The 26,332-nt window shown below is 41.1% G+C and overlaps 4 protein-coding genes across 4 annotated transcripts; 2 read left to right on the forward strand and 2 right to left on the reverse strand.

The window, feature by feature from the left end:
* Window positions 1–290: 290 nt before the first annotated feature.
* On the reverse strand, window positions 291–6,817 carry pi4k2a (phosphatidylinositol 4-kinase type 2 alpha). The gene is made up of 9 exons (XM_073473635.1): window positions 6,364–6,817; window positions 3,957–4,157; window positions 3,736–3,867; window positions 2,762–2,915; window positions 2,615–2,676; window positions 2,427–2,526; window positions 2,099–2,232; window positions 1,862–1,921; window positions 291–1,523 (listed from the first exon to the last, which is right to left on the reverse strand). Exons 1-9 carry the CDS (start codon window positions 6,700–6,702, stop codon window positions 1,362–1,364), a joined length of 1,344 nt encoding a protein of 447 aa, XP_073329736.1. The 5' UTR covers window positions 6,703–6,817; the 3' UTR covers window positions 291–1,361.
* A 2,137-nt stretch (window positions 6,818–8,954) lies between these two features.
* Window positions 8,955–12,677, forward strand: pgam1b (phosphoglycerate mutase 1b). The gene is made up of 4 exons (XM_073477899.1): window positions 8,955–9,338; window positions 10,395–10,669; window positions 10,764–10,944; window positions 12,014–12,677. Exons 1-4 carry the CDS (start codon window positions 9,200–9,202, stop codon window positions 12,181–12,183), a joined length of 765 nt encoding a protein of 254 aa, XP_073334000.1. The 5' UTR covers window positions 8,955–9,199; the 3' UTR covers window positions 12,184–12,677.
* A 1,471-nt stretch (window positions 12,678–14,148) lies between these two features.
* On the forward strand, window positions 14,149–20,807 carry exosc1 (exosome component 1). The gene is made up of 8 exons (XM_073472105.1): window positions 14,149–14,233; window positions 15,582–15,697; window positions 15,946–16,020; window positions 16,646–16,734; window positions 16,831–16,864; window positions 16,958–17,008; window positions 18,331–18,415; window positions 19,580–20,807. The coding sequence occupies exons 1-8, from the start codon at window positions 14,206–14,208 to the stop codon at window positions 19,684–19,686; spliced, it is 585 nt and encodes a 194-aa protein (XP_073328206.1). The 5' UTR covers window positions 14,149–14,205; the 3' UTR covers window positions 19,687–20,807.
* knop1 (lysine-rich nucleolar protein 1) lies at window positions 20,445–26,064 on the reverse strand. The gene is made up of 7 exons (XM_073472093.1): window positions 25,980–26,064; window positions 25,585–25,659; window positions 24,603–24,671; window positions 23,283–24,494; window positions 23,125–23,196; window positions 22,565–22,633; window positions 20,445–22,100 (listed from the first exon to the last, which is right to left on the reverse strand). Exons 1-7 carry the CDS (start codon window positions 25,995–25,997, stop codon window positions 21,795–21,797), a joined length of 1,821 nt encoding a protein of 606 aa, XP_073328194.1. The 5' UTR covers window positions 25,998–26,064; the 3' UTR covers window positions 20,445–21,794.
* Window positions 26,065–26,332: the final 268 nt, after the last annotated feature.

A 26,332-nucleotide genomic window follows, 5' to 3' on the forward strand; every position in this document is an offset into this window, starting at 1 on the left:
CGTCTCGAAACAACAGTGTCCTCAACCATCACAGTGTTTTTACTGTGAAAACTCTCTGTGGGTTCATCACTACAAGCAACTCCTTTCTCATTTGATCCATTGTCTATATAAAAATAAGAATTATCACAGCTTTAACTGATTATTAGCTTATGCATTTTGGACTTTCTAAAACCACCAGCTGTTATTATAGCTGTTATCATAACAAGCAATTCATTGACTGAATAAAAAAAAAAACAAGAGGTCTGGCTAACTTGTTCATATTTGTAAACTTTTCACAAACACACAAGTCATCTGTATTAATGGATCTGTTTTAATTATAATCTATCATTAAATATTACATACAAATTATACAGTGCATTGTCACAATACATTTCATGTCAGTTCAGTACAGCAGGAAGTTACTTGGTTGTTTACTTAGGTTCACCCCATGAGCCAGGAAATTAGCAGAAATCAACATGGCTGAGACAAGCAGGAGCTTGTGGACTGGATGTGCCCGACCCCTGCTTGCAGATGGGATAATTTTGTCTCCTTCACCTATATTTATCTTATCAGTGAAAGAAGAAAAAACAGATGAGCCAGTCACAAGCTTAACAAAACGTTTGTTTTTCTAACCAAAAGTGCCTCTGCTTTCCAACATCACACCAGATGACTTGCAGATCCTTATCTAAACATTTAGGAGGAGCAGTGAGTAACTGTGAAACCAGTTCACATGGCTTGTGTTTACTGCGTAAAGACATACAAACCACTGAGTGCCCATTTCCTAAACACTTCTCTTATTTGTGAAAAAATAAAATGCTGATCTTCACTGTGGCACCACTTCTTTCACCCGCCCAGGGCTTCTAACTGCACAGGAGGGATTATACAGGTGAATATTAAAAGGCAGAAAGGTATGAAGAAAAGAAAAAAAAACATGGAATGCAACACCTCCCATCCAAAAACAAAATATGAGAGGCTTTTGACTGGCACGCATGTGTGTGAGCAAACATAACGTGCACCCAGCAGTCCAAAAGAAAAGTCTGATATCTCACTGAAGTCTCTCTCTCTCAGTTTCAGAATCTCATCATTTAGGTGTTAATTCTGCATTGACATCCACACAAGGCACGGAGGCAGTCAGGGGAAGCTTTGTTATGAAAATTCTTCCCCCTTTGGCCTCATCTCTCCACCCACTCACTCACTCACTCTTTGTAACCAAAATATCCTTAAGGAGAGGAGGGGAGGGTGATGATCATTTCCATTTCCAGGACAGACACTGGTGCGCTCAGATTCTGCCCCGTCTTCCATCTGCACATCGACACTCCTCACACTCCTTTCCTCGCTCGGGCTTCCTGCTGTTCCTCCTCGTCCTCTTCACTGTGTCGTTCCTACCACCAGGTGAAGAAGGGTCGTCTGCTCTGGAAACTCTGTGTGTAGGACTCACTGTTGGCTCTCTGAGGTGCTCTGGCTGTTTCGACGATTACTGGGGGCATCTGGACCAACTGCAGGGGTGTTTTACCATCCTTCAGGGCTTGGCACAGGTTCAGGATCTTGGGATAAAAAATGATAAAGAAAAGAGTGTGAAAACAAAAAGGCTTGCATGGATCCGCAATTGTCAATCACAAGGTGGCCAATCTCGAGAGCATACTCTGCTTTATCATCTATTTTACTCTAAATAAAACCATAACTTACATAATGAAGATCATGCTGTATTGAAGAAGACTTCAAACTCGCAACTGAGACCATAAACTCATTAGGAAACTGTTTACTGCAGCAATAAATCAATTGAGAAGTAGGGTCATTTTCTTTATACAACTGGACTTTTCAGACCAGGAGGCTCCGCCCGCTTCTTTTAAATAGTCGATGGTTCAGAGAAGTGAACACTCACCTGTCCCCTCATTACAGCTACTTGTTTGTGAAACTGTCCTCTGTCGAAACCAGGGTCTTTCTGTGGGACACAGTAGACAATACACACATATTATACATGATGATTACAGCCACAGAACTGAGTCGACCTCCACTCCATCTCACATTTTTCTTTATTTCAATTTCTGCATTCAGATTCTTTCTCACATAATTACTTCACAAAAATGCTGCTGAATACTTCATTTGTTTCCCTCCGTACCTTGAATAATTCATACAAGTCCTCTTCAAGGTCTTTGATGAAATTTGGGTCGGAGAGTTTGGGCAGGACCAGCTCTCTGATCTCCTGGGAGAAGGGAACTTTGGCTTGGGAAAGCCACGCCCAGTAGAACGGGTCTGGTGGTTGGACAACAAGAGTGTGTCTTAATGAATATGTACACAACTTTTAAAGGAGGCGGAAAGTTAACAATACAGCGATGGAATAGTGAATCTATCTTAGTGTTTTTTTTCGTTAAAAAGTAGTGAACATGGCGTTCAATTAAAATGGGATGCAGTGATTGGTTAAAGACAATGTCAGTGTAGGTGCTTACAGGCTCTCCAGGAGTCAGGGTGTTTGAGGGGGAAGGCGAGGCCGTTGTCTATAGCTGCCAGCTTGATGATGGGGTCCTTTACTACCACCCAGTCCGAGTCCTAAAGAGATAAAGATACACGTATAAAATAAAGTCATATTCAGCCATTGGAATCAACATTTTAAAAAACAGCATCTGCGTATCCTCACCCTATTCCCAACAGGGTCCATGGGACAGTCATACTTCAGCAACCAGTTGTCATTCCCCCTGTCTAAAAAAAGAAAAAAAGACTTAAATTCAAATATTCTAATCTAACCAGAGTTGCACAGTTTGCGCTATTTGGGGCGAAGACATGCCTGTGTTCCTGATGATGTAATCGAGGACTACAAGCCGCTCAAACTGCAGCTGGAGCTGACGGTTGGTGTTTTCAGGCAAAGGCTCTGCTTCAAACCTCCGCAGCCAGAAATCTGCATCCTTGTACCCATCAACAAATAGCTGGAAGGAGCCGACCTGGTGGATGAGCAACAGATCATGGTCGTTATGTTGGACATAGTACATGATTTTTCTCTGGATGTTCGGGACCTTTTTGTTTTACATTGTGATACGGTTGTCCTAAATTTACTGAACTGGAGTAAAAGCAGTCACACTACACAAGAGAATCCCACCGAAAACCTTCGACACATAATTATTTGGTCTTTTTGTTGCTAAGTGATGGATTTTCTAGATTGAAAGCACCAGTAAAGCTACTAAATGGACCTTGTGGTGAGCTTGTTTTTTAACTGCTGTTTAAAAAGGTGTTATTGATAACATTCAGCCACTATTCCATCTCCCCCCTTCCATTACATTCACGAACAAGACTGCTGTTCAATCATCTGCCCCCTCAAGTGGTTGCCAGTTTGTTGCACTAGCCAATGTTAGTAATGCTAGCTAGCAAACTTTTTGTCGCTAACGCTAGCTAACATTAGGGCAGTGCTCGAAGCTCATACTGTGGAACTCAGCCATTTTTAGTTTTTTTTTCACAAACTGGCATCTACCATGACTGTTGACCCCTGACAAAACCATGATACCACGTGATACCAACGGTGTTATACTATTGGCTGACAAAACCTTGTTTGAAACTGGAACCAACTGTCAGAATTAATCAAAATAAAGAACCTCAACTTTACTGAACCTCATCAGCTAATAACATCCCGCATCTTTCATTTCAAGACTTTCAGGTTGAACTATCCTTCACCAGTCCCTTGATGAATTGTGTCCATTTGCTCAATGTGACACAGAAATTCATCATTGAATGCGATCACCTGTGTAATACAACAATTCATTACAATACCTTTGGCGGCAGTCCAATCCTGTGGAAGCGCTGGCCCACCTTAGGAACCTTCTCCAGGGCTAACCTCTTTCCTCGAGACTTCACTCTGTCTATGGCACTGTAGTTGAAGGTTTCACTCGCCAGGTACACCACCTAGAGTGCAGGAGATTGATTAAGAGATGATGTATTTGCCAGATGGTTTGCTCCTGCATTTGCAATCTTGGAGGCAGCAGTGTCTGTACCTTGGTCCTGGGAACGATGTTGAGCTCCAGTTTCTGATCAACCAGGCTGGCCCCGGCCTCCGAGAGGTAACCCTGGTTCAGGACCAAACAGTCGCGGCCAAAGCAGCAGGGACAACAGAGCTTCTGGAGCCACTTGGTCCACTTGGGGTTTAGCTGGCCGTAGGGCTCTTCATTCTTAGGTTTGAACACGCCAATGATTTTCTGTAGAGGGTGGGAGAGTGGGGACAGGTGAGAAGGAGAATCAGGAAAGAGAGAGAGCAGGCAGAGCGATTCAGAATCCAAAGGGAGTTAGGAAAGGAAAGATTAGGGATGGAGAGGACAGGAAGGCTTGGTTATGTTTAAGATTAAATATCTTAATTAAAGGACATTCTTTACCTTTTGTAAACATACAGAGCATGAGAAGAGACAGTGGAGAGGTGGATTACGTTGCATGAGTGGTTTGAAATGACACTTTAACTGTGAAAATGTGTCACTATTGACGAAGTTGAAGTTGTCTGTACAAAGTGAGCAACAAACTGTCTTTACAGCCTACAGTCATAAAAGATACTTTTAAGTTGTATATAGAAAATCACATGTCGCATTACGCTTGTATGACACACACGCTTACACACACACACACACACACACACACCGATTACAACATGGAACTTGGTCATCGAAAAGAATTATATCCTCACAGGGAGCAAGCACATGACTACTAAGCACATTGGTGACTGACTCAAGAAACCAGAGGTGTGTGTGTGTGTGTGTGTGTGTGTGTGTGTGTGTGTGTGCGTGTGTGTGTGTGTGTATGTGTGTGTGTGTGTGTGTGTAGGTGGTGGTGGTAGAGGGGTGGTCCTTGGAGAAAAACCTCACACACTCAGCTTAGAATACTTATTTGTTTTGTAAGCCTTAAGAGAGTGGTGAAAGTGGCACAGAAAAGGCCTGGATTATCTTGTCTTGAACAAAATACATTAAGTGAAATTTGAGAGACACACTTCCTTTTTTTTTTAAACATGAACTGAACACAGCACTTTAGATAAGAGCACAGTTGGAGGACAGTGTCTGTGAGTTGCTCAAGACATTTAATGGTCGGCTCCGGCAGCGCTGATCAAAGTTTACTGTCATTAATCTGGCATGATTAGAGAGAGCCTGGAGACGTGGTTGAGGTTGACGAATGACAAGAAATGCTTTGTAGTAGTGTGCTGCAGCAAATTAGACGTGTTTGCTCAGCATCTCCTGTTTGATTAGATATTTAGGACTTGGCTAATACTGGGTGACAATCATCTTATCAGTGACTGCGTTGCTGTTGATATCATTGTGACAGCTGTTCAGAGGTGGACGTTCATTGACAGATTACATGCCAGCAGCACAGCTGCAGTCACAGAGATTATAAAAGCCATTTAGGGGGAGCTGAGCAACTGGATCGAGATTTTTTTTTTTTTAGACATTTATCTATCTAAATGGCTTGTTTATAAAGAGTATCTCTCATTGAAAGTGTTCTGTCATACCATGAATACAGGAACAAGCTGACATGGGTCAGCAACATTGAAGGGGCACAGTTTTAATGTTTATAATATTAATGATTTGATAATTCAAACAAGAATGTATTTCTCCATAACTTAATAAACCAGTTGTTCTCAGTGGAAAATAAGGTCCCAGGACACCGTTTATTCAGCTTATTCAGTCATGGAAACAAAGAGCGTCTGTTTATTTGGGCATAAAAATCGGTCAGTGATGATCTGTCTCTTCTGATTAAAATCTCATCCCTAAAAACTACATAGTGCGCCTTTAAACTAATCAGAAAACCAAGAGCCAGTTGGGAGACTGGGTGAGGAGGGAGACTGTGTGCGTCACCAGGAAAGCCTACATCAACCAACTCTGATCAGTGCCACAAGATGAGTTTGGCAACAAAGAATGTTTATAAGGCGGTGTAATTTATCCAACCTGCAAATGGCTTCCTCACTTCTTAGAGATCTAATTTAAATTCCCTTCCCTTTTTTGCTTTTGACTGTGTGTATTGTATTTTATTACCTGAGGAATTCATACTGCCAGTGTTGATGTTGTGTTTCTGTGTCTCTCTGTGTGTGTTTCTATTAACTGCCAGACAAACCAAAGACATATTTAACCTCAGTGGTCAATAAAGTTATGTTATATTCTTTTAGATTCCAAGAACAGGTTGTTTATTAGTTTAGACTGGAGTAGGTTCGTGTTGTGTTTACATGCCTGACAGCCTATTTGCTAAGTCATCACAGGCTAGTTAGAAGAGGCCTTTCCTAGAAGCGACCAACACAATATCAGACCAGTCCTGCAGTCACTGCACCACACTTCAGATTTCACACATCAGTCATGAGACAGCTAAAGGAGCCGTCAGCATTGCAGGTTATCGGTCGGTATTGGGTAGACGAAAGTTAGCTTCTCTTCTTACCCCCTGTGAGTCTTTGACAAAATAGCTTCCACTGGATCCCTGGTAGATCCTCTCCGGGTAGATCCCCTCCTCTATGGCTCGCTCGGCCTTTCGGATGATCTCTCTGAACTCGGGATCCTCCGGAAACTCGTTCCTGTGGGGCTCCCGCGGTGAGTTTCCACGGTCCCGGTCCAGCAACGGCTGTCTCTCTCGGCTGCGCCCCGGACTGCCTGCCGAGATGCGAACCACCGAGCCCGGTGTGCTTCCAAACGCGCCCCGGGGGCTGGTGGGCTCTGTGGGACAGTAGCTGAAATCACCGGAGTCACGGAGCGGAGAGACAAGCGGACTCGTCTCGTCCATGGTTACGGAGGTGGACGAGGAGTTGTTGTAACTCCTGGAGAGAGTGAAGAAAGAGAAAAGAAGCCGAAATAGAAGAGTGTAAGAAAGTGGGACGGTTGTTTTGTTGGCTAGTACTGACGCTGGCTAACAAGGAAACACAGAAAAAAAGAGAAAAGTCAGATGACCGTTAGCTTCCGGGAAGAGGCGGGACCTGTTGAGTGTTTTGATCTTACACCAATCAGCGGTCAAATCTTCCTGTCAACAACCTAAACTCAAGCGCTGATTGGACACAATCGTTCCGCCCATGGAATGCACGTGACACCATAGTTAACCCAATCAATTAACTGTATATAAAAGTGCTATTATGGGAGCAGGGTGCAGTCTCACAGTTCCACAGGATGAACAAAGCTAACTTCAGATTAAAAACAAAAAAAACATGTCCACACCCTACATTAAAGAAATCCAGAAAAAGAAAAGAGAAATCAGCGAATGATAAGATTGATGGATGACAGAATGATTTTATTTAACAAGATTCAGTCGACCAAAATATGCTGGACATTATGTACATGTTTTCTTCTGCTAGATTCATTTTCCATTTATGGGCCTTTTCTTTTTACTTAATTGTAGTATCAATTTAAGATCAGCCCGTCATTGAGCAACAGTGGATAACAATACTTTTTGTCCAGTAACCTCAAACTAAGTGTCTTCATCCAGTGTTTAAGTAATGTCACGGTAACATATTCCACAGGCGACAAGTATGTCTTCATTAACACCACAGAGATGTAGTATGTTTTTTAGAAATCCTCAAAAACACACTCAATCTGACTTCAGTTAAATATTATCATTACAAAGGAAGTGTGAGAGGCTGTGCTTGCAGCCACATAACATTCAGACTACACTTTGAGTACTTGGTTGCTAAGAAGCAAATCCGATGCATATGTGATCAACACAACACAAGCCTAGGTGCTGTTCTACCTGCATGGCTGCTGTGGTGACTAATTCTCCCTGACAATCAAAGGAAATCAGCAGTACACAAAAAAGTAAGAATGCAGGACATCATGGTGACCTAGCAATCAGGACTATTGCATCATGTTATCTCTCTGTCTCCATGCAAATGAATCTAGATTTAAAATCCTGTTCCCATTAATGACTGTAGACTCTCGTCTCCTTACGCTTGTTTTTCTCTTACAAATGATGAGCGGCAAATTTCACCTCCTCCCCTTACCACTGGAAGGTCAAAGGTCAGGGATGGTGACATCTGAAGCTCTCTGAATTTAGTTTCATGATCAGGCAACACTTCAGCACAGCAGATTCTGGTTTGAATGAATGTTAAAGTATACTGTAACCTCAAGGCTGCCAGACCCCAGGATGACCATTTTCAACTCGGAAAAGTCCAATGAGTCACACAGTCTGTGTCTGTCGTGGCTCAGGAAGTCCAAGGCCATGAGGCCCTTATGAGCCAACTGTAAAATTGAAGCTAGTCCTTCATGTCTCTGACCATTAAAGGTGCAGTATGTAAGAATTTAGTTTAAAAAAAAAATCAAATAAAAAAATATATTGTGTTGCAGAGATAGCTACTGAATTTAGCATGCTAACCAACTAGCCCCTATTTGTTATGAGTATGAACTGGACAGGTGGCCGATCTTACGTGTTGCACTTTTAATGTTAAGTGACACCACATTTAAATATATTACTGTCAAAGGTTAATAGTGTTTCTCTATGTTTAGTAGGCCTAACAATAAACTTCATATTTGTAATATCCCTCAGTCTTCCTTTATTTGTGAATGTGCTCCATGTTCAAGGTTAAAGTATAAAACTCCAGCAACACTTGTAGTATATGGAACAAATGTATTATCCATCATGGTGATGACCCAGTCTATTAACAAAGTTGTTCTGTATATTAACAATGTCACTGGAGTTCTGACCTTTTTTAGACTTTTTCTCTTCTCCATGCACCTTGGAAGCAGGTGAAGTTTTGCCAGAAAAACCCCAACTCTGCTCCGACAATATTAAAGTGTAAAAGTACATGTTTGGACAGTTTGAGACGTTTGTGGAAACATTTAGCCACTTTACTGCAATCTGAAGCTGCGCATACTAGTATTTTTTCCCCCACTTACTACAGTGTTCATTCATGAGAGTTGTTGAGTTCCTCATGTGATGCTCTGGCTCCAGCCTGCAGGCCGCACTGCTGGGCGTGTGGACGTGCTGCTGTGCGCATCCTCCTGCTCCCCTCCTCCTCCGGCGCACACAGCTCGCCTTCTGATTGGTGGAAACCAGCAGGAAGAGAGCTCGAGTCGTGAGATCTGTCAAGTTCGGGCACGCCAGCCAACTCTAAAAACCTACAGCTGCCACAGACTGTCTCTCCTCATTACCAAAAATACTGCGCCCGCGTCTTTGGAGCCGGCTTTGGGGTTGCGGCGAAGTCAGGATAAATTTGCGGTCGTTGCTGCCGCATTTGAGGAAGAGTCACTCACTCCAAACACTCCGGAAATACAGAGCAGAGGGCATCGGTGTGAGGATGGCTGCGTACAAGCTGGTCCTGATCCGCCATGGAGAGAGCTGCTGGAACCAGGAGAACCGCTTCTGCGGCTGGTTCGACGCGGACCTGAGCGAGACCGGGGAGCAGGAGGCGAGGAGAGGAGGACAGGCGCTGAAAGGTATCAGATAAAGTCACACAGGGCCTGATCAGGCTTTCTCTCACGGTCATCGGATTAAGCCGTTGCAAGCTTATGCAACTCTGCCGGATGGGGAAACAGGTAGTCGGCCCACTGCGACACAAGACAAGCCAGCAGCATGGGAGAGACAGAGAGGAGGGTGGGAGAGACGAAACGATTGTTGGGCTCAGTGGTTCTGTTGAAATTAAGAAAAACTGGAGTGAATTTAGACATCTGTCAGAGACACGCTGTCCCCTGAGCCCATGATGGTCCCAGTCACGACAGTCTGGAGGCCCTTGGTGTCATATATCCTACTCTTTCCTTATCTCAACCATTTCCACAGGCCTACAGACAAATACACGCAATAACTTTTATTTGTCTTTTTGATATGATTTATTGTCTAGTGAATCAAAGTTAATTTAACAAGAAAGATGCCCTCCACTGGTAGATGTGTCCATGATGATTTTATTGGAATGAAGCAAGAAACATTTTTATATTTCACAGCTCCAATACTCAGATACACTCATCTGTATGTAATGTCTCGAACAAAAAGTGATCCAAGGCACGCAGGAAAAACACGATTATGTCAAAACCTGTGACTACATTCAGATCTGAGGGATGATGCTGGATTTTGTGGGCTTGTGTGGAGGGAAGTGGCCCTGGCAGTTTTACAATCCTGACGTGTTTCTTTCTGTCAGACACGCGCTCCTGTTGGTTTTGTGTGCCCCAGAAATCCTCTGCGGGCACATCCTGCAGAGCCAACAGTCTGCCAGAGTCCTGTGATGTAGCACTGCCCCTGACTAAGCAAAAGCGACTTTGTAAACGTTGGGAGAGAGGCAATAAACAAAGCAGATAGTGGAATATAGCTTAAATAATACATTTTCCTCTCTGTAGTGAAAAAAATAATTTGCACTATCTAATTTTCAAAGAAATTCAAAGTCAGAATTTTAATATTTCCAATATTAATGAGAATAAACAAGCTGTCCCCGAAACTACATAGTGAACATTTAACATTGGCACTTAACATCTTTTTCATGTCCTGTCTCTGCTTTACCTCAGATGCTGGCTATGAATTCGATATTTGCTACACCTCTGTCCTTAAGAGGGCCATCCGCACCCTGTGGTTTTGTCTGGACGGCATCGACCAGATGTGGCTGCCCGTCCACCGGACCTGGCGCCTCAATGAGCGCCACTACGGTGGCCTGACTGGGCTGAACAAGGCCGAAACAGCAGCTAAACACGGAGAGGCCCAGGTCAAGATCTGGAGGCGCTCTTTTGACACTCCTCCCCCACCCATGGATGAGGGGCATGACTTCTATCAGACCATAAGCAAGGTGACCCCACAGAAGAACAACAAAGCATTGTGTCTTTCTCCTTTACAAATGCAGACATCTTCATAGACAACATTAACTTGTGCTTCCTTTGTAGGACCGACGTTATGCTGACCTGACCGATGACCAGCTGCCCAGCTGTGAGAGTCTGAAGGACACCATCGCCAGAGCACTGCCCTTCTGGGAAGAGGAGATCGTCCCAAAGATAAAAGAGGGAAAAAGGGTGATGATCGCCGCCCATGGCAACAGTCTCCGGGGCATCGTCAAGCATCTTGAGGGTAAGCAACAGAGTGGAGACTTCAGGGTGCGGCTTGGCCCTACTCTGGAGCAGGTCCATCGCTGGCACAGCTCGGTTTGACTCAGCACATCCAAAAGTGCTGGTGGAAAAACAGCACTGGAGTTGGCATGCTAACCAGCAAGGCTTCACCCATCCATGCTCGTACCTCCCCAGTGATTGGGGAGGTACGAGCATGGATGGAAGGTATGAGCATGGATGGGTGATCATTTCAGTGATTGAATCTTTCTTATCGCTGTCTGTGCGACGCGTAGTTGATTTTTAACAGTTTCTCTAGCATTACACCTTTGACAGATTTTTTTGTCATAGTTTTTAAATCCACTGAAGCCTCAACTGAGAGTTTTGTGCCCATCCAACAGTGAAAAATAAGTCCACAGCCCCATAAAAAGCCGCCTGCCCGTGTCTCTAGGCATAATCACATTTAAGGTGAAATATGTAAGAATTTTAGTTTTAAACATTCAGAACCTTACTAAAATTATCACCAGAATATGGAGAAATTATAGTTTTGGTGTTATGTCAAACACGTCTATGTATGAAGCATGCTAACAAGCTAGCCCTGGGCCTGAAAACCTCTTTCTCTGTGCAGTCCAAAGGTCCTGTGTCAGCGGTGTAAACACTAACACTAGCTCCACAGCTAACTGAGCTAGCAGTTAGCTGTGTTAGCTACTGTGTTGATATGCTGCCCCTATTTGCTGGGAGTATGAGTTCAACATGTGGCCAGCTCTTACATATTGCACCTTTAACCTTCTGTCTAATGAAACTGAGGGTAGTGGGTTTAATGTTTAGATAACTTGTAAATATTGTCCAGACCAAGTTCTCCATGTCAAGGTATTCAGATAAAATATGTCTGTCTTCATTGTATTGTATTGTACTGCCATTCAAACCAGAATCTGTACTGCAGGCAGCCTTCTTACAAATATTGCTTGAGTTTTATGAGCTTATTTCACTCTCAAAGCATTTGGGAAGAATTTTCTATGAACAAGAAATCTTTGCCATCCTACTGATCCACGCAAATGCATTAAAACCTCTGCATGTCTGTGACTGTTTCCCAGGTATGTCAGAGGAGGCCATCATGGAGCTGAACCTGCCCACTGGTATCCCCATTGTGTATGAGCTGGACAAGAACCTGAAGCCTGTAGGATCCATGCAGTTCCTGGGAGATGAGGAGACCGTCAAGAAAGCCATGGAAGCTGTTGCTGCTCAGGGAAAAGTCAAGAAATAGACCTCCTGGATTGGCTAGAGTACAGATCAATCATGGGCTGTTCAGTTGTCAAGTTATTACAAGGTCATCTACTGTTACTGTCATCACAGTGTAACGCACACACAGACACAAACGTGCACTTTATTTTGATAGTAACCAGCTTTCACACAATCATACAATCAAGAGCTTGATTTGATTGGTCTTTATTTTGTGACATAGAGTTCATTGTTAGACAGTGGATATGATAAACTATAATATGGTGTAAGCACTGACCAAAATGCAAAATTAGGGACCAGCGAGTAGGAGCAAACATACAGTAGACTAACACAGCAGAGTCATTCCAAGTATTCCTTATTATTTACGATCCATGTAGGTGAAGCTCAGAGGGAACAGTATAACCTATAAAGTAACACTGGCTGTTGTTTAAAGGGCAAGTTGATGTGCTCTGCACTGCTGATTTTTATTTGCTGTGGCATTGTGAGAAAAAGAATAAGAATAAATGTTATGAACCATTATGTGATGAAGTCTTTTGTCATCGTCTGAAGTCGTTTTCCAGCACAACTGTCCATTCTGTCTTCATGAATAATGTTGTTATGGAGGAATTGGTTGGGTGCTGTCTCATACTGTATGAAAAATAGTAGTAAATGTATTGGTTTTAAAGGGAGAGTGCTCTACATCCATAACACAAGACATGTATTATGAGGGTGATGTTATAGTGAAACCACAGGGAATTAAAACATGCATAATAAAAACAAAAGTGCCATGAGTTCACTGTAAATTCACTAGACGACAGATTGTAAGAATATGATTGTTTACACCAGACAACATACTCCATTCTCCTGAGTTGCTCTTTTATATGACTTGATCTAGAAATGTTAATGCTAATCAAAGATAGAAATTACATGTCATAATGTACTAAAAAAGACATTATCTCGCTAATTACAAAAAAGCCAATACCACATTAATTGGCAAAACCTGCCCCAAAATAGCATCCCTTTTAATGATATAATAGTTTTCACTAATTAGAAAATTAGCTGTTATAATTACTTTCATCATAAGTTGTTGATGTTGTAGAAGTAGTAGTAAGTAATTGTACATGTGAACTTTTGAATTGTGTGTGGATGTTTCTTATATGCGGCCACGAGGAGCAGCATTGCATAATGTGCCCACGTGTGCCAGTATGGAGTCACAGCAGTGCCCTAAAAAAGAATAAGTAATTGGAAGAAAATTGCAGAAATAGACTATAAAAAGGAATAAATAAAAGAATTAAGTTAATTTAAAAACTGTGGAAAAAATAAAGAAATAAACAAAAGAATATAGAATAAGAAATTGTAGAAGAATTAAAGAATATAAGAATAAATAAATCTAGAAGTTTTAAGACAAATAACAAAATATGAAAACATCAAATAGAATGAGAATTTATTTCTGTATATATTTGTATATTTTGAAATTGTATGTTTACATTTAACTTTGCATATACATTACTTTTTAAATTGTTATGAACATTTTCTTCTATTTATTTATTTAAGTCATGTCATTTGTTAATTTTTATTCCTTTAATTTTGCTTATTCTTTTTTCCTATTGTTTTTGCTGTTTCCTACTGCTTTTGCTATTCACTGCCTAGCTGACCTGGCTAGGCTGCCACATTGGTCATGCTAGCCTTCAGCCTATCTGAATGAAAATGATCAGAATTATTATTATCTTTCTATATTTTGACATTTATTTATCCTTTTGTTTATTCCTATTTATATTTTCACATTTTTTATTCATCATTAATAATTTATTCTTTCATTTATTTCTCTTGATTATTCCAAATTTGTATGTACTTATTTATTCTTTCATTTATTCATCTTTATATTTCCACATTAATTTTCTTAATCTTTATCAGATTTATTCTTTTTTATGGCCCTCCAATGACCCAACAAAAATGGCGGACCAACCTGTCCTTGTTCTACTTCCGCCCAGCGTGAGACCGGCCAATCGGAATCGACCCGAGCGCTTCGTCACAGCCAATCGGCTGACGCTCTTCTCTTCTCGAAAACATGTCGCCCATGAAGCTGTGTGTTCCTGGTGAGTCGCCTAAATTTGTCGTTTCTAGTACTTTGGATGAAGTTAAACCTTACTTTGGACCGTTTTTTCCTTTTGTGCTCATGCTGGCTTTTGTAGACGTCGCTGTGTTACTAGAAAACTTACTTTTACTGCAGTGTGTCAGTGTAAAAACCCCGTTAATTATTCCCAGCTGCCATGCGTTATACAGCGTGGTTAGCGTCATATTCAGTAACGTGTATGTGTGTTGCTAGTTGTATCAGGTGAATATAAGACTGCGTGGGTGTGTTCAGGGATATTATGTCCCATTGTTTTACGGTATTTTAGCGTATGTATGCAGGGGCTGTGAGCTGTTGACTTCTCCTTTCCACGGCAGGTTTCATCTCCAGCCCTGCCCATCGCCTCAGGCAGGACAGCAGCATTCCTTCTCTCACTTGTTTTGACTCACCCATGAGAAATTATCACTTTTCTTTATTGGTGGTAGTAGGAAATGTCAACCAAGTGTATCAATCGAACAGTTGTCTGAGCAGTGAGAGTGACCTTTTAGATGTTACAGTTTCATGGAAACACCAGTTCTTGACAGTATATCACTGGGTGTTTTCAGTCTGTCTCTCCAAATAACTTCATGTCATGTTATTTTGAGGTTAAATGGCTCAAAGAAACCAGATAAGACAGTTTTGTATAATCTCAATCATATTCTCTGTGCAGACAGGACTGTGTTTGGTTCTGGTCAAGTTTCACCTTCGTTCATCAAGGATTAAAAGTAAACCTATCTTATAACTGTATAAGGTTGTGGAAAGTGTGGGAATGCATACAGAGACAGAGTTCTGTCAGCATATGACAGCCTAAACAAAATCCACACACACTTAAAGGGTCACTATGTAGCTTTGGAGAATAAATTCAAACTCAGAATTTTTACAATATTAATGAAACAAACTCAAAATATTGATCTTTTCCATGACTGAATGAACAAGCTGTTCTCAGAACACTGTTTGAAGCTAGAAAGGTGGCAGGGTCTGCCAAATATAAACAAAGTAAAACAGTATGAAATTGTGTTTATGTGTTTATTCAGCTTATTTAGTTATGAAAACAAAGAGTTTGCTTAATTAAGTTTGTTCAGCCATAAAAAAAAAGCAGTCGATGAATATCTTCCTCTTAGGATTAAAATTTCTTCCCAAAAACTACATAGTGCACCTTTAATAAATGTATGGCCATTGTCTTATACCTCAAATGTTGATATTTTACCTCACAAAATGTTATTTTACAGGTTCATAGAGATAGTCCACCTCTGCTACAAAAACACTGACATATAGTGTGCAGATCTTTCCTCCAACACTACCTCTACCTGTCTTTCCCCCTTGTTTGTCCCCAGGTGACAAGCTATGCAGTGTAGAAGACTGTATTCCTGGCACAGGAGTATACCTGCGGCACGGCTACATATACTCCTCACTAGCAGGCTATGTGCTCAGGAAAAACGAGGGAGAGGAGGTGAGAGGTGTGGTGGGTAGGCGATAGGTGGGGAAAGCTGCAGAAACAATCAGGCATGTAGGAGTGCCGGAGCAGAGGTGTTGCACAATATTTCCTAATGTCACTGAACTGCAGTAGGTTTGCACAGCGTCTGTGATTAAATATGCACCATATTTTGTGTTGACAAGTCTTTTCTTCAGGCTGTTTTAACTGGTTTTGTATGTTTGCGTGTGTGTGCATTGATTCGTGTGATTTTTGTCTCTTTCTAGTTACCAGTGATCTCAGTTGTCAGGGAAACAGAAACGCAACTGCTACCAGATGTAGGAGCAATCGTCACCTGTAAGGTATGCAGTTGAATCAGATACTATATTGCTACAATTGTATGATCAGATTAAAGGGTAACTGCAGCAGTTTTACATTTAAAAGTGTGTTTACAGGTTTTTGGAGAGTACTACTGTATATGTGAAGAAAGTAGTATAAAGTCTTTTGTGGCTCCAGAAGAAGCTGCATGTAATCTGATAAATTACCTCCATTGATGTCCCTCAGCTGAGTTGCATTGTGGGTAATGTAGGCACCAGGTTTTGAAACGCAGTCCACTGGTCTGCATTGCACTCCTATGACACTGTTGGACTTATAGACTGTTACAGATGATCAAAATTGTTTCAGCAGAACCAGAAATATCACCTTTTTCAGTCCACACATTCTTCTTCCATTACAAAACCTGCTGCCTACATTACCCACAATGCAACTTGGCCACTGAGTGACATCATTAGAGACAGTTTATCACATTACATGCATTTTCCTCTGGAGCCACTAAAGGCTTGATTCCACTCTTTTCACATATGCAGTAGTACTCCCCAAGACCTCTAAACACACATCAATGTGTAAATTGGTGGAGTTACCCTTTAAGTGATCTTGCACAGTTTAGATTTGGTTTGTCTTGAGCCTAACTGTTTTTCGTTTGGACAGGTGACCAGCATCAACCCCAGATTCGCCAAAGTCCACATCCTTTATGTGGGCTCCACACCATTGAAGGACCGCTTCAGAGGGACGATCAGGTAACCCTTAAAAAACTCTCCCTGGTGAAACAATATTTTACGTCACATTTCTCTGCGTCATTCCAAAAATTGAGCTCACTCCCTCTGATTCTACAGAAAAGAAGATGTGCGCGCAACAGAGAAAGACAAGGTGTGTTTGACTCTTACAATCATCATCAGCCGTTGTCAGTTGTTAGTCTTAGATGTCATGCTAAGTGTCAGGCTTTTGTTTTTATTGTTACAGGTGGAGACGTACAAAAGCTTCAGACCTGGAGACATCGTCTTGGCAAAAGTGGTATCCTTTACCTGTACTTGTGGCTCAGACCCACTATTCTCAAACTATGGTACCCTCTTCTGGTAAGCGTAGGAGTCCAAGACACATTTTTTAAATAAATAAGTTCATTTGGAAACATAATGCTATTTTAAACTGAAACGTAATTTAGATTAAGTTTAGTCTTTCCTGTATTACTTTTGTTGTCAGCCTGCTATGTATTCACATTTATGCACATTGCACGCACAGCTGTCATTCATGATTAGTTATGAGCTAAACTCAAACTGTGATGGGAAGATAGGAATTGGAGGTAAAATGGTTCAAAAACCAGAAAAATATTTCTCAGTGATGGCCAAAGTGAACAACTGGGTGATAAACCTGTTCAGCATCGAAACCTCTGAAATGCCCAAGGACTTTACAGTTCGTGAGCAGGAGAGTTTAAAAGAACGGTCTTGTGATGAAACATTGATTTCTGCTTTTAAAAAATAGTCATTGTTGGACTCTTGGATACAACAACACAGAAAATACTCTTTTCGACAAGGTGCTCCTGCATTGTAACGTTGGTCATAATTGTGGCACTTGGAGAGCCTAATGTTTTCTGAGATGGTACACAGTTTGAGAAACACTGTCCCAGGTAAATAAATATGTATTCATGAGTCGGATGGAAACAATTTATTGGCTATGAAAACTACTGAGCTCATGAATCTGCTACTATCTTTTTTGTTTTCCTCTGAAACTAGTAAACTAAGAATGACTCGGGTACGGTAAACAAAATCACCTTCAAAGAAATCAAGTTAGCTGCTATCTGGATCTCTTCGAGTGTTTTGAGAATTAAAGGTGCACTATGTAGTTTTGGGGAAGACATTTTAATCAGAAGAGAAAGATCTTCATTGACTGATTTTCTTTATGCTTAAATAAAACTCTCTTTGTTTTCATGACTAAATCAACTGAATAAACAAACTGACCTTAAAGGACAACACAGTTTCATACTGTTTTACTTTGTTTATATGTGGCGGACCCTGCCACCTTTCTAACTTCAACAGTGTTCTGGGACCTTATTTTCCTCTGAGAACAGCTTGTTTATTCAGTTATGGGAAAAAAATATTTCTGAGTTTGTATTATTACCTCATTAATACTGAAAATATTAAAATTCTGAGTTTACATTTCTTCTCCAAAACTACATAGTGCTCCTTTTAAAGTGTGCCTGACAAATGCACATTTCTGTCATTTACATCAGCCTTTGGATGTTTACTATGAGTGAATTCAAAGTACAGTGCCACTTGTGTGTTGTGAATGTACGCTGTTTACTTCTGTAGTGTTGGTTAACCCTTGACCTGTGATGTCAGATCTCTCTCGGTGATGTGCAGTCAAATTACCTGTTGACCACAGCAGAGAATGAACTGGGGGTGGTGGTGGCACACAGTGAATCAGGTAACTCTCAATGAAACACAGCGTTTTCTTTCTTGTTTACATAAAACTACTCGAGCTGTATGGAATAGTTTGAACCTTCACAGTTTAATATATACCTTTGGCTTTTTAACTCTAAGGCCCAATCCAAATGTCCACGCTTACAGACTCAGAGACATGTAAGTCTGTAAGGGTTTGGGGCTGTCCCACTGTTAAATCATCAAGTGCATGAGGGCTCTCTTGCAGACATTTTGAGCCTTTTATGACCACTTTACTTTGCCAGAGGGAATTACCCAGACTTCATAGCATGGTAATGTCAAACACAGGGTTATCATGTGTTAACAGCAGAGGCCCGAGAACATTTAAAAAAACAATACAGACAATCCAGATGATGGCACTCTTAAATCTGATTTTCATTTCATTTGATTATTTGTTTTCTGTTCACAAACAGAAATGTTCTAAATCACTAGACTATCTAAAATCTACGATTGTTATCTAATACTTCAGTCAACTTAAATCACTCACAGTTAGTTAAACAACAAAAAAGTAATACGCTTTTAAAACATTATGGCTGACTGTTTATTGTGTATATGTGTACTCCTGTTTTCATTATTGTATATTTTAAAATGTAAGATAAAAAGTCCCAAACCTACAAGGTTAAGGAAATGTCACAAAGTGCTGTCCCATTCCTATCGCACCATTTTGGCTCCTTGCAGCCTCTCTCACTCAAACACTTAACCAGGTGATGTCAGCTAAGTCTGTGAGTGTTCAGGGGGACATTGGGATTGGGGCCTAAATCAATATAACCACAATAACAAAAATATCTCTTTTGGGTTAAACACTATAACAACAACAACAAACAAAGTATTAGTTGTTACAATAAAATATCATATGTATCTGCATTAATCCAATTAATCACTGTATTCAAATTCAGGATTTAGTTTGAGGATTTTATAATTTATGTGTGGCGTTGTCATCATTTGAAAACCTCAATATAAAAAAAATGACATTCGGTACAGCACTAAACACAAAACAGGAGGATTCAGTGATAGTGATAGTGAGTGATAGTATCCTGTTTGAACACAGGGTGGTGCAAGTGTAACCGTCCTAATAACTGGCGAGAAAAGAGTATCCACTGTAGACTCATATTTTTTTTACATCTTTGTCATGTTTTCTTTTGTGAATCAGGTGCCCAGATGGTTCCCATCAGCTGGTGTGAGATGCAGTGTCCGCGGACACACTCAAAAGAGTTCCGCAAAGTGGCGCGAGTTCAGCCGGAGTACCTGCAGGCATGAGAGCACTGAAACTTCTTTCTTCCACAAGGAACACACAGCTTCCCTTCCCTCCTTGTCCTCAAGTAGCCTCCCAGCTCTGTTTTCAGATGTTTCCTGAGAGTCTTTCCTAAGTGTTTTTTAAAATGGCTTTTTCTCTGCACATAGTGTCATCATTTGATTGTGCCAGCTTGAAAACACGGAAGCAGCGTCGGACCAAACTGCACAATTGTCAGGGCTTACTCTAAACAATGTAGCGACTGTTGTAAAGACTAAATTCAGTGCATGCACCAGGAATTTAGGTTATTTTTAAAGTTGCCTTTAAATTGCCTAATGGACACCTTTTTATTAGAACTGTCTGATTCAGTTCATTCATGTTACATTGCTGCTGCCAAACTTTGTAAGTGACCATTATGTTGAGAAGCATCAGAATTTTGCACTGTGTGAAGAAAGGTCTTTTTTCCCAGGGGCAGGATTTTTTTTAGTTTGGCTACTAACTGTTATCATCAGGTCGCTTGAAGGATGGTGCAGTCGAGTCATGTTGCTGGGTGCATAAATGTGGGACTTGGTTAAGACAAGGCCCAGACTCCATGTCGTGTAGAGACAAAAATGAACTCTGTATTTTGTATCCAGAGAGCATTCGAAGAGCAGCAGCTGTGTTTGGTCTGAAATAAAGAGGATATGCTGTACTTTGAAAAGTCTTCTGCATGATGTCAGATGACGGGCTCATTTGTTTTTGTTTTTTTTAATACCTTGTCAATGAAAGTGACAAAACCATTAACTTAGTTGAAAGACATTTTATTCTCCTCAGGCTCATTTTTTTTCTCACTCCTTTACAACTCTTATTCAGTTTCAAGTAAAGTGATGGACAAATGTTGTCCACACAGCAAATGTGATTAAAAGGAGCCTAATGTTCAATCTGAGTTACAGCACAGCGCTACTACGCACGGAATATTGAAGTACAACGTGACAGTCGAACATTTCTTTTTTGTTTTCCAGCACATTATCGAAGCTAAAGGATTATGAGCCAACAATAAACAAGCAGAAATGTTCCCACTTTCTTTGAAGTGAACTGTACTTCATTCTTTTTTTACTTTACAGATGTCATTCATGTGCAAGACTGGAATAAATGACTATCAAAACGATCAGTGTCTCTCCTCTTGTGATCTAGATTTAAGGGATTTGGGTTTGTATTCATCTAAAAAAAACTGCTCATATAACTGCCAGGAAAATCACCTTAGGACTCAAATCACAAACCATAAATTAGGTAAAACTACATTTTGATAACCCATTAGCTAACATTAGCATCCAACCACTTCCTAGCTAACATTTCTGTTTGATTACATCCAGTGTGTTTCATCTCCAGGCTTAAAGAAATGTGTCCATGATATGTGTTGATATTTTAGAACTAATATATGCATTTCCTATCGTATAGCTTAACACTATCAAACTGCAATGTTCGCTAGAAAGTGGCCGAATGCTAACATTAGCTGTTGTCTGACAGAAGTTAGTGGGTCATCAAATATGTTGTTTTACATATGGCCTGATGTCTCCGGAATAACTACTTGGTTTTTCAGCTGCTGATCAATCTGGAAGCAGTGAAATGATAATGATTTGTAAGTAGTACTACAGTTGAGCCTCCCACCTTGAGCGTGATGTCGGAGGAAAATGGCTGCCGTGGGAATATGGTCAATTATGAAAACGAAGGCAATGGTGTTGCTGGATTTATTACATCTCAACCCAACATGTCTTCCTTCACGTGTAGGTAAAGTGGACATCTTGGCTCACCTATAAACAGTGGGACTGAAAGCATGTTTATTTGACTGATGCTCACTTTCAATCTTTTTCATAAAAACAGTCCAGCTCCTCAAGCAAAATGTTCTAACATATACAATATGTACAAATGGCATTTTGTGTTGCATGTTCAATCTTTGACATTTATATAAAAGTTATAATAATGGTCTGTTGTGAGATGTCGACGTTCCAGTGAACCTGAGCCAAAAAAAACTAACTGTGGGAATCTACAGTAAAAACTACACATAGACAAAAGACGCAACCTTTGTACATCCACACACACACATCTCTTAAAGAGTACCCATGCACGCGCGCACACACACACACACACTCTTTGATCAATCATCAAAGCGAACTGATCGAGATGCATTGACATCAATGGAGAACTTCTTATTGGATGGTGCAGAAAACCCGAGTCCTGTGCCCCTGTTATTGAAGTCCAACCTGCGCGACTGAGCGCGTTCAAATTCTCCCAGAAGACCTTGCTGCAACTGCTGCTGTGCGTCCTTTCCCAGTGCCATGTTTGCGCTTCCCGTGCTCCCCGCAGCCGGCTGGAAACCCTTTTTGAAGCCTCCCATCAGCCGGAGGAACTTCTGCTGCTTGTCAGAGCTGTCGAACTGGGCGGTGCCCCACTGGCCCAAACCCTGAAATGCAAAGTAACGAATATTAGCAACTAAGAAGTTAAAAGGAGCTTGAAACTTTTTCTAAACATAAAGCTCAGCTTACTCAGTCTGTGAAAACAGCTGCATCATCAGGGTTACTTTCTCAGACATAAAGGGACTCTATGTGACAATTTGTAGCAATTTACATTATTAATCACTTTCTTATTGGCCATAGGCCACATTTCAGTTTGAAAAGTGAGGACTCTTATCAGGCAGGGTAGATCTCAGGAAGTGGCCTTATGGTAAATGTAGGATCCAGTATCTACTACAGTGACTAAAATGAGGATCTCTGATGCCTCTGCAGCATCAATTATCTCTCTCTGCTTTTTTTTTTCAAATCTGTCTGTCCCTGTTTTTTCAAAGTGTAACACACTCAAACTTGAAGGGAAAAAGCCAATGAGACATTTCATGATTTAATTTCTTTATAAGAAAAGCACTTAACTGACCGTAGGTTTGGCTGGTCTTTGAGGTTGTGATGCCTGGTCAACATCCATTTGTAAAGCCTGCCGTCTCTCCTGAGACAAACCACAACACACTTCATTCAGCTTCAATGCAAAAAGCAGACATGCTGAGCAATTTACAGAGTTACTATGAAAAAAGTTGTCCAAAAATAATAAACACCAATAAAAACACAGAAATATACACTGGTTCTTATTAAAGGAATAGTCTGACATTTTGGGAAATGCGGTTATTTGCTTTGTAGAGGAGAGTTGTGTGAGAAGGTGGATGTAAATTGATAAATTGCTTCCAGTGATGTCACTTAAGTTGCATTGTGGGTAATGTAGGCACCAGGTTTTTATTTGATTGATTTGTTTTGACCCGTTTGTTTTTTGTTTGTTTGGACGGAACCAGGCTAGCCGTTTCCCCGTTACCAGTATTTGTGCTAAGCTAACTGCCAGTTCGCTGCAGCTTCAGTTTTACTGTAAAGACATGAGAGCAGTTTCAATGTTCTCATTTAACACTTAAAATTGTGATGGACTCATGAATCAGGTTGAGCCGTGTTTACCTGGTTGATGTTGACCTCATCTTTGTTTCCAGATTTCTCTGACAGGAACACAACGTCCACTTGGGCTGACTCCTGAAACACATACAAGGTTCACCCACATGCAAAAAATAAAAAACATCTGAGCACAGTGCCAAACACCTCTGACAATTCACACTCACATGCTGGTCTTCCACCTCTTCTTTAATCTTTTTCTTCTTCTTCTTTTTTGCACCAGTTTCTAAACTCACATCCTCCGCCTGCGGTTCCACCTTAATGGAGATAGTCTTCTTCTTCTTCTTGCCTGTTGTGTCCCCAGCTACAGTGACGAGGGTTTCCCTACTCTGCTCCTCAACTTCTTCACATTTGAGGGATTGTGGTTCTTCCTCGTCTCCTTTTGAGTTTCCCTTTTTCCTTTTCTTCTTGTTTGGCTCCGTCTCCTCAACCTCGCTGACCTCCACAGAAGCTTTTCTACTCTTCTGTTTTTTTCCTTTTATCTTTAGCACCGTCTCCTCTTCCTCTACGATAACAGTCTCATTCTTTGTGGATGTGTCTTTATGTATTTTGAGCATATTGTCTTTTATCTGAGGTGTTGCCACTTCATTTGCACCTTTTTTCTTTTTCTTTTTTACCTCTTCAACCTCTCCCCCTGGTGTTTCTGACTTCACTTGACTCTCAGTCTCTTTCCTTTTAGCTTTATTTTTCTTTTTTGTCACACTTATTTCATCCATAGGTTCAGTGGTCTCCTCGTGGATGGCTTTCTTTTTCTTCTTCTTCTTCTTCTCTTTAGGTTGCTCTTCAGTCTTCTCTGTGCTTACAAATAACGCATTGTCTTGTACTTTCTTGGCTTTCTTTGGCAGTTTATCCAGTTCAGCTTGCTCTTCTTTCTCCATCTTTACATTTTCTGATTTAGTCTGTACAGACACATTTTTTAATTTCTTCTCCTTCCTCGCTTTCTTTTCCACTTCTTCTTCTTTTACTGCACTTTCCACTTGATTCCCACCGTCAGCCAGCAGCTGCTTCTTCTTCTTCTTCTTGCTAACTTCTACGTCATTTTCATTCTTGATATCAGATCCATTGGCATTGTTCAAAGATTCAGTTTCAATTTTCCTCTTCTTCTTTTTCTTCTTCTCTTCCTTTTCATCACCTCCATCCCAAGACTCCTCTTCTAGATCTATAACCACTGCATCAACTTTTTTAGCTTTCTTCTTGTCTTTTTTCACCTCTACTAGGCTCCCATCATTGAAGTTACAGTTTTCAGTTATAGGCAGAGAGGCTCGTTCTTTCTTGAGTTTCTTCTGCTTCTTTACAAAACCAGCCTCACTCTTCTCTTCCTCCATCTTCATTTTCACCCTTTCCACTGGCCTCTCCACAGCAACAGCTGTCTGGCTTGTCTGGTGAGAGAAATACAATTACTGCAAGACATTACCTTTTAATAATAGATTAAATTGCAAAACCAGGCTCACAGACTGAATGCTTTATGAAAGTGTGACAACACTAACCAAGGGTTTGGTTGGTTGGCTGGGCTGGGACTGCTCATCAATGTCTCTTTGCAGGGCCAGTCGCTTCACCTGCAAGGACAAAGTAGAATTTGTCTACTCATGATTCAGCCATGTTTGGGTTTGTGTTACAAAATGTACATTTCTGCATCCCTCAGGCTCTGATCGTCTACTTGTAGTCTCTGGTAGGGGTGGGCGGATTGGTCCTAAAATATTAATACTACCAGTGCACTGAAGATTGATTTTGGCATCAACTGGATCGCTACACAGGGATTCGTATCAGTTTCTCTCTCCTACATTGTACCCACACATTTGTCTTTCATCTAGCAGACCTGTCTTAAAACACATGTAAGCCTTCTCTTTGCTTCTCCACTGCTGTGCTGTTGTGTGCACAACTTCATGACTAGGAGCCATTTTACAGCTGTAAATGGAAATGTTGCGAACTGTGGTGTGTGTATTAGGTTGTTCACAACTGTGGCAACACTACATGCTTGTTTCAACACATTAAAAATGCGAGAAAGAGTACTCGGGGCTGCAGCAAAGAAGGGAGGAGGAGGAGGGGGGAAAGGCCACATTGGCACCCAGACCCCCCAGACAGTTCATTGGCAGAGGGAATATCCAGGCATATACAGTGAAATAAATATCTTATTCAAACTGATTGAATATAGCATAATATATTTAGACATCCAAACAATATATCCAGTTCACTGATTTGTTATCTAAATGAATTATGTTAATGAAACTGAGAAGAACAACCTACCTTAAACCTGAAACATGAAAATGGCTGAATATAATAACATTTTTGTGTAACTGTAATGAGGTGTAGGATTTCTTTATTAGGCTGCATGTAGTCTATCATAGGCTATAGTCCTGCCTTAAAAATCTGTCCTGTTTTTCAATGATAGAAATATATCATTGTATCGATATCGGTGATATTGGCCTTTTATTTCTTATTACAGACTTTGTGGCATCGCATCATGAGTACCTGGTCAAAGGCGGTCTCGTTGGATTTAGTTGCACACTTTTCAGCAACAAAGATGACGTCCTTATAGGAATCCGTCTGAAACATAAAACAAGCACAGTGTTCATACGTGAGCTAACATGGTACCTCTGCTTGAATGAATACATGTTGAGTTATGCCAACTGAATGAGTGATAGCACGGCGAGAGCAACACTTTTCAGGCAGAGTGAGCTGAGTTTATTTGTAGCACGCTCTCGGTAAACCATGCTAGTTAGCTAGCTAGCAGCAGCTAACGTTAAACGGCAGGTAATAGGTCAAACAGTCAAAGAACCAAACTCAACACTCAGCCGGACGAAAGAGACTATTTTATCACAGCTGCACAGCGTCATACAAAATGTGAACTTGAACGGTTTACTTACTTTGTGGCCTCTGATCATTCACGTGGGTACTCGGGTTCTTTTCTTGACCCGGAAGTACTTTTTTCCCTCGTTCGTGTTAGCGACGAGCCAGGCGTCCGTAGCAACGAGCGCGAGCATGTGAACACGTTCCGGTGTAGTGCCGAGAAGAGACTGCCCCCGACGGGAACGCGCATCAGTTCAGAGGAAGTGGGCGTAGGTCTACTACGGGTCAGCTGGCAGACGCAGCACCGAGAGAAAGTTTTTTTTTACTGTGCAGTCCTGTAGCCCAAGTGAAGAGGCCACGGAAAAAGAACGGCGCAGATAAAAAAAGGTAACCTGATGTTTCCATAATGTAGGCTAGTTGTCAACAATTG

Source organism: Pagrus major, chromosome 1 (genome assembly GCF_040436345.1).
Source record: "Pagrus major chromosome 1, Pma_NU_1.0".
NCBI classification, from domain to species: Eukaryota; Metazoa; Chordata; class Actinopteri; order Spariformes; family Sparidae; genus Pagrus; species Pagrus major.

What these genes read in the sequence shown, in the direction of transcription:
- pi4k2a (XM_073473635.1), bottom strand. Translation starts at nt 6,702, where the DNA reads ATGGACGAGACGAGTCCGCTTGTCTCTCCGCTCCGTGACTCCGGTGAT. An exon ending in ACATCGTTCCCAGGACCAAG is followed by an intron (nt 3,868 to 3,956) that starts GTACAGACACTG and finishes CCTGCACTCTAG; the next exon opens with GTGGTGTACCTGGCGAGTGA. An exon ending in TTACATCATCAGGAACACAG is followed by an intron (nt 2,677 to 2,761) that starts GCATGTCTTCGC and finishes TTCTTTTTTTAG; the next exon opens with ACAGGGGGAATGACAACTGG.
- knop1 (XM_073472093.1), bottom strand. An exon ending in GCCAACCAACCAAACCCTTG is followed by an intron (nt 24,495 to 24,602) that starts GTTAGTGTTGTC and finishes TTCTCTCACCAG; the next exon opens with ACAAGCCAGACAGCTGTTGC. An exon ending in ATGAGGTCAACATCAACCAG is followed by an intron (nt 22,634 to 23,124) that starts GTAAACACGGCT and finishes GGTTTGTCTCAG; the next exon opens with GAGAGACGGCAGGCTTTACA.
- exosc1 (XM_073472105.1), top strand. Translation starts at nt 14,206, where the DNA reads ATGTCGCCCATGAAGCTGTGTGTTCCTG. An exon ending in GAGCAATCGTCACCTGTAAG is followed by an intron (nt 16,021 to 16,645) that starts GTATGCAGTTGA and finishes TCGTTTGGACAG; the next exon opens with GTGACCAGCATCAACCCCAG. An exon ending in CGCTTCAGAGGGACGATCAG is followed by an intron (nt 16,735 to 16,830) that starts GTAACCCTTAAA and finishes CTGATTCTACAG; the next exon opens with AAAAGAAGATGTGCGCGCAA.
- pgam1b (XM_073477899.1), top strand. Translation starts at nt 9,200, where the DNA reads ATGGCTGCGTACAAGCTGGTCCTGATCCGCCATGGAGAGAGCTGCTGG. An exon ending in AGGAGGACAGGCGCTGAAAG is followed by an intron (nt 9,339 to 10,394) that starts GTATCAGATAAA and finishes GCTTTACCTCAG; the next exon opens with ATGCTGGCTATGAATTCGAT. An exon ending in TCTATCAGACCATAAGCAAG is followed by an intron (nt 10,670 to 10,763) that starts GTGACCCCACAG and finishes CTTCCTTTGTAG; the next exon opens with GACCGACGTTATGCTGACCT.